Below are 7,007 nucleotides of genomic sequence, written 5' to 3' on the forward strand. Positions count from 1 at the left end.
AATGGCCTGTGCTAGAAATTAGGAGGGACTTGCCCCAAAGGTGGGAGTTCTCAAGTCGGAAGCGGCTCTCTTTGAGGGCTTCTACTTGATGTAGCCTAGATCCTAGGTCACTATCTTCTGAAATGCCCTGGTTCCAAATATGCCCAATCTCAACATCCAGTGATGTCACTAGCTTTACGAGAGACTCCATTTCTCTAAGACCCACATTGGAGGCTGTGAGGATGATGGCAGTCTGGGCTTCCAGATGGCCTACAGGTACCTTCTACTCCCAGCATGTTGGACCTCTGACTCAGTTAGGTCTCCGTGACTTCTCAGTGTAATCAATTGGAATGAAGAAACACTTGCTTTGACTCACATCAGAGGAAAAGGACTCCTGGTCTCTCTGTGTCACCGTTGGAAGCTAGGAGAGTGAGAGGTCGAGGGGGCAAGCCAGTGACTAAAGAGAGCTAAGCATCCCTCGGATGGGAAGACAAAGTTATTCTGTCAGTGATGCGAATGAGTAAACTGTACCAGGAGTTGGTAAGACCTGCACAGACGAAGGAAATCGTGGGGTAACCTTTAGACATATGAGCAGACTTCCCATAGGGCTCTTGTTTTACCACTGACATTCACCCCAGGTTTTATGCTTTTCAAATACCTTACTGTTTCAAGTGGCATTTATGTAAGACGGCCTAAGCCTATCAGGTCACTGATGATGCTGGGGCATAGCCTTGAGTTTATTATTCAAAAGAATGGTGCGCCAGGTGTGTATTTGAATATTTAAGATATATTATTGATGAAAATTAGATGAGAAACAGCAAGGCTTGGCATAGGCGGGCTTATTATGGACTGATTTATTCAGACTCTACATTTTATAAGTTCTGAGGGTGAGCTTGCACCTATGCATGACTGAGGTCCAGTGGGCCTGGTGGTGAAGGTCTGTGACTTGTGACTGTAGCGACTGAAGAAACTGAGACAGGGGGATTTAAAGGTCAAGGCAGAGAGTGGACTGGGAATATAACTGAATGATAAAGTACTTGCCGAGTACATATGAGACTCTGGGCTCATTCTCCAGTATAGGGAAAAACTGGGGTCTGAAGAAAGAGTTTATTTCTTTGTGAACTTAGTCATTTTATTTATATATGTCTCCATAGCTTTATTTACAAATGAATGAGAATACTAACGTGTGTCAGTCCTTAATATCATACCACACCCATAATAGGTGCTTTGTCCATAGAGGCAATGTTGCTGGTGACAGTGGTGGCCAATTTCAGGTTTGCCAAAGCCACTTATTGCCCAGGACAAGCAGTAAGCAATCCTGCTTAAATCAAGATAACCTGGGTTTCCCAGCTTAACCAGGAATGTAGTCTTTCCTGCCCTCGTAAATGAAGGAACATCAAACGAGGGGAGGGGCCATCTCACACATACATGAGTTAAAAAAAAAAAAAAAAAAAAAAACAACTGTGAGAGCTAGAGCATTGGCTTTCTGCTGGTCTAGAGGCTGGGCTCAGAGGTTTGACAACTCCACAGCTGTTCCTGCCTCCGAGGAGCGTCTGTCCCCCCAGTTCTGTCCTTCAGCTAGGTCTGCAGTGCTGACTCTGGGATTCTCTTATGAAAATGCCTGATGGGCAAGCCAGAGGAGGAGGAGGAAGAGGTGGAGGAGGAGGAGGAGGAGGAGGAGAAAGAAGATCTAGAGTTTGGCTGGGGAAAGAATGAGTAACTCAGAGCAGCCTGCTTCAGTAAACGCTGGGAGAGAAAGAAAAGCCGAGGCTGGCTCCAGTCTCTGGGGACTCTGAGGTGATGATCCGGATTTACCATGTCCCCAAGCAGAGTTGGAGCATGCCAAAACTCTGAATCTGCTGGTGAGGAAAAGAAGAAGGAAGAAAGAAAGGAAAAAGAAGGGAGGGACATGCTAGAGAAAGAGGGAGTTAATCGAGAGGGGAGGGGAGGGCAAGCCTCACTGAGGAGCAGGGGTGACAGGAAAGAAGAGTTCCACGACTCAAAGCCGTGTCTGCAGTTAAGAATTTTTATGTCTGTTCTGTCCCCCAGAGGCAATCCCTGGCCTGTCCTTTTCCCAATGCCCAGTGGGTGACAGGCTCTTTCCCAGAAGTTGAACGGAGCTTACTCTGGCAGATCCTTCTCTCCCAAGTCAAGTGGCCTCTCTGGTAATGGACTGCCTTTCTGTGAGGTATGTGTTGTTAATTTGGGGACAGATCTTTGATTTTCAGTTGTGACGATCCCAGCATTGAGTGGAGGACGATTTTAATTTTAACTTTTTTTTTTTTTTTTTCGGATAAAAATGTCAAATACCCTTTCACTGACCTAGCTGCTACAATTTTAGGGTACAATTGGATAATGGTTAATAAATAATCGTTACCTATTAATTAATCATGGATAATAGTTCATTTGTTGGTGACTAAAAATTATGTGCAAGTTACATCAGGTGGACCTCTCTCATACTTTCATTGCCTGGTGAGCGGCATTTTGGTCTGTTTTGATTTAGTGTTGTGTTTATTTTCAGGCAGTGTTTAATACATTCGAAGAATTAATACAATCAAACAATCTTAAAGTGGCCCACAAATCTGTAGTCCTTGCACCTGTGTAGCCTCTCCCGGGTGTCAGTCAGCGAGTTGTTACAGCATAACAAAATTCCTTGTTGATTTTAAATGGAAAATTTGTCTGTGACAGCTAGTTGCTCTAATAGTTGGTGAATAGTTAATTTTATCTGAAACATTGAAAAAAGATAGCTATAGCCGATACGTGGTCAAAATGTCTTTTTCTTATTTTCCCTTTTTAGATGGGTTGCAGTCTATTGACACATCCTAATCCTTAGTTCTGACGTGATTGGCACCTAAGTTTTTTCCCCCCTAGCTTGCACGTCTGTCTCTGAGCTGAGTAAGAGTTATGGAAGTACGGGTGGGACATGAGGTAGGGTGGGGTTGGAAAGGTCCCAAGCACACACTTTACGGTTCGCGTTTAAGGAGTCAGCCGATGGAGAAGCATGGCATTTATGCACTTGCTGTTGGTCCTGATGTTGCTCTCAAAAGCAGTGAATGGGCCATAGCTTGGAAAGAATGCATGTCATGCCCCACAAAACTGGCAGAGTTCACGCTGCTGAGAGTTGTGGAACTGTTTATAGCATAGTCTCCTCTTGAATGAGCCATCTTTGGATTAGGATTCAGGCTTTTCTGGGCTTAGAGAAAACACAGGCAATCTGCAAAGAAGAACGCTTATAACAGATACTTGGAGACCACCACGGTGGAGGAAATACTGCAGAGCGCTTCCTGCTTTCTATCTCTCTCCTTTTCTGGGCACAGCTGTTTCACCCTCTCTTTCACTCAGTGTGAAAGACCCCCACAAATGGTGAATGTGAATAAGTGAGTCTTGTGCTTCTGGGTGGCCTGGGACAGAAGGTGCCTCTCCACCTCTCTGCTTCCATTTGCAGGGCTGGTGCTGCCATCTCGGCTGATGTCTCTCACCTTCTTCTTCACAGCTTCCATTCTGACCAGGCTTTCCAAATCTAGCCTGTAAAGCGAGATAAGAAACATCCCACAGGGGGAAAAAAATGACAGAAGAACCCACAAAAGAGAACCTGGGAGCTCCAAAATCTCCCACACCTGTGACAATGGAGAAAAACCCCAAGAGGGAAGTTGTGGTCACCACGGTCCCCTTGGTCAGCGAGGTTCAGCTGATGGCCGCCACCGGGGGTGCCGAACTCTCCTGCTACCGCTGCATCATCCCCTTTGCCGTGGTGGTCTTCATTACTGGGATTGTGGTCACCGCTGTGGCTTACAGCTTCAATTCCCACGGTTCCATCATCTCCATCTTCGGCCTGGTCCTTCTCTCCTCCGGACTGTTTTTACTAGCCTCCAGTGCCTTGTGCTGGAAGGTGAGGCAAAGGAACAAGAAAGTCAGGAGACGGGAGAGTCAGACGGCTCTTGTAGTAAATCAGAGGTGCTTGTTTGCTTAAGACTGAGTTTGAGCAAACAGGAACGCTCACTTACCCACACTGCTCTAACTCGGTGAACTCATTCATACGGAACCAGCCCCAGTAGGGGATAAGCTCAACTTTCGAATGAACTACCAAAATGAAAAATAGGGCATAGAGAGGACTGAAAACAACGAGGGGTCAAGACGGTTCCCCCTTGGTAGGGAATAACTCATCTTCTTTAACGACAAACTTAATCCTAAGGGCTATTTCTAAGACAGAAGAATCAGCTTTCTTTTTCTGTTAAATGTTTAGGGAGCGTGGGAGATGCACAGCATTAAATAACACTTGGTTCACTTTAGAAAGTTCCCAAGGGAAAAATGGACAAATAATGAGAGCCCTGGCAAGTGGTGTTATAAAAACGTTCAACCAAAAGCCTATATTGACTTGGCATTCCCATGTACCTAAGAAGTTCTGTTATATATATATATATATATTTTTTTTTTTTCCAGTAAGTTGATTCTCTGCCCCCCCCCTTAAAAGAATTTTTACTTTCAGTAACATCACTAGAGGTACTTTATTTTGAAGAATAGACTAATATTTTTTTATATTTTAACAATGGACAATTGTAGATGGTTGTAATGATATGCCAGAAGAAAACAGAAATGTAGATAACACAGATGACACAGGGACAGTTAAATTAATACTGAAATAATCCAATATAGCACCTTTGATGGCTTTTATACAAAAGTTCAGTGTGCATCTCACTCAAAATAATAAATGCTCATGGCTGCTGAAACTTCTTCAATGCTAGTTTCTGCTGTCCTTTTTATTCTCAGGTTTATTTAATTTGAATTATGTATATTCCTGTGAGGCTGGGGTTTGTGCAATGAGTGCAGGCGTCCTTGGAGTCCAGCAGAGGGTCCCTGATCTCCTGGAACTGGAGTTACAGGTCGTTGGAAGCTGCCTGGCATGGAACCTGGGAGCAGAATGTGGGTCCTCTGCAAGAACAGTGCACACTCTTAACCCCGGTGCCATCTTTCTCACCCTTGTCTTTATTACTTTTGTTGCTGTTCTGAATTGTCCACTTCCCCTCACCTCACTTGTAAAATATCAGTTGTGTGTTTCTCAGCTGGAAATTTCTTCTTCTACTGGAAGATTGTTGTTTTCATCTCATGATATAGTTCAGTAACACTTAATATATAATATATTCATATATTCTTAAGGGTTTCTAAAAATGCCAGTAGGAAATCAGTGCCTGGGGTCGGAAATTTAACAATGTGCTATTAAATGTGCATTGTGCTACTTGTTGATTTAATTATGAACTGGTACAGGTTGCATATTCCACTGGCCATTATTCTGCACAAATAAGATAAGACTGTGGCTCTGAGCTAGCCCATATCTATTCTATATACTCCAGGAAGAATCATTTCTCATTCATGTACTTTAAACTTCACTTAACCAGAGGAAGAAGACAGTTAAGGATGAAGCCTTAAACTGTTCAGAGGTTGGAGGTACCTATCGTGTTACATTCATTGGAAGGGATTCTACTGAAGCACATTCATAAGTCTGCCAGTAGCCATCTGACGTTGGCTACTCCCCAATCCTGTCTTGCTTTTGTAGTTGGAAACACCTTAATGTTTCTAATAACCAGTTGCTAGGGAATGAATGGGGCTCACTGCAGGGCAGGTACTGCTGTGTCTGGATATGGTAATTTGGTTTTGTTTTTAAGTCAAAGACAGGCAAAAAGGTTCAACACGGCTATATGAAGAGATTTCTCAGGGAAAGTTGAAGCTTCTCTGGGCTGCTCTAAACACATCTCATCTTTCACTCCCAATCCAATAACCCTGCCATTGTGAGTCAGCCAAACTAATTCCACTAACCTGCATTAGGCTCTGATTTTCCTGCCTCTGTGTCTGCCCAGATGTTTCTCACTCCCTTATAATGGTGACACCATTTTTCATAGCCCCCTCTCCATCCCACGCTACCCAAATGTTGCTTCTCATCAGCACTCTGGCTCCAGAGCTACCTCCTCCCGGAAGCCTGCCTTCTATGTGAACACATGTGTACTTTCTCCAGCTCGTGGTTCTTATCGTTCATGGCGATTTCAGTTTCTCATTACATGGGTGATATAAATGTGTTTATTTTTCCCTTACAAACATTCTTAGACAAAGCTGTACAGTATGCTGCGCCTAGTGTGCTGGCTGGTGTATTAGCTCGCACACGGAAGAAACTCAACAAATCCTCAAATGAGGTGTTAACTAAACTGAAGAATGAAGAGTGAGCAGTTTATCCAGAAATATAGTCTATTCTTACATCTTGAGAGAAAACATTTTGATTGTCAACTTCCCCAAGAATATGTTACCTGGCATTCCCCAGCTTCATGGCAAAGGCAGGTTAGGGTCAAGAAATGGTCCTTTGTTCTTGAACTAAGTGCCCACCCAGCCCTTCAAACTGATTGAAATGCAAACACGTGAATTATTTCTGGCCACCAGGGGGCCTCATGCTGCTACCCGAGTCTCCAAAGAAATCCTATGGGATGACTTTAACTGTTGAACTAATGGGATAGAATCTGCAGATAGCCATATGGTTCCTAGCTGAAAGGAACAGAGATGTCTCAAGTGCCTCCTTTCCATCTACTTCCCTAAGTTTTTCTTAAACAATGGAGATTTCCTAATATGGAGAGGCTTTGAAGATTCACCGGGACTCATAAAGGGTATGTATCCCTATATGGCCACCGAGGTAGTCCTAGTATGCTGCAAATGGCAACAAGACTTGAATTACAATCATGACCACAGCATGCTTTCCATGCTTGAGTAGCATCTGCCTTTACAAATGGTTCTATCATACGCAGGGAAGCATGTGCTAAACGTACTCTCACCTATTTTGCAAGCTGGCGTGTAAATATGTATATATGCAGGGTCTTACTCTAGAGCCCAGGTTGGCCTCAAATATGTGGCAATCCTTCTGTTTCAGCCTCCTGGGTGCTGGAATTGCAGGAGGGTGGAGAAGGGAAGAATGAGGAGAAGCAGAAGGCTGGGAGAGAGGAGAGAGAGGGAGAGAGAGAGAGAGAGAGAGAGAGAGAGAGAGAGAGAGAGAA

The 7,007-nt window shown here is 44.0% G+C and overlaps 1 protein-coding gene across 1 annotated transcript; it reads left to right on the top strand.

Moving 5' to 3' along the window:
* Nucleotides 1-1,784: 1,784 nt before the first annotated feature.
* On the top strand, nt 1,785-4,709 carry Tmem100 (transmembrane protein 100). The gene is made up of 3 exons (XM_029546401.1): nt 1,785-1,841; nt 2,029-2,167; nt 3,473-4,709. The coding sequence occupies exon 3, from the start codon at nt 3,545-3,547 to the stop codon at nt 3,947-3,949; it is 405 nt and encodes a 134-aa protein (XP_029402261.1). The 5' UTR covers nt 1,785-1,841; nt 2,029-2,167; nt 3,473-3,544; the 3' UTR covers nt 3,950-4,709.
* Nucleotides 4,710-7,007: the final 2,298 nt, after the last annotated feature.

Source organism: Mus pahari, chromosome 14 (assembly GCF_900095145.1).
Source record: "Mus pahari chromosome 14, PAHARI_EIJ_v1.1, whole genome shotgun sequence".
Classification (NCBI taxonomy): domain Eukaryota; kingdom Metazoa; phylum Chordata; class Mammalia; order Rodentia; family Muridae; genus Mus; species Mus pahari.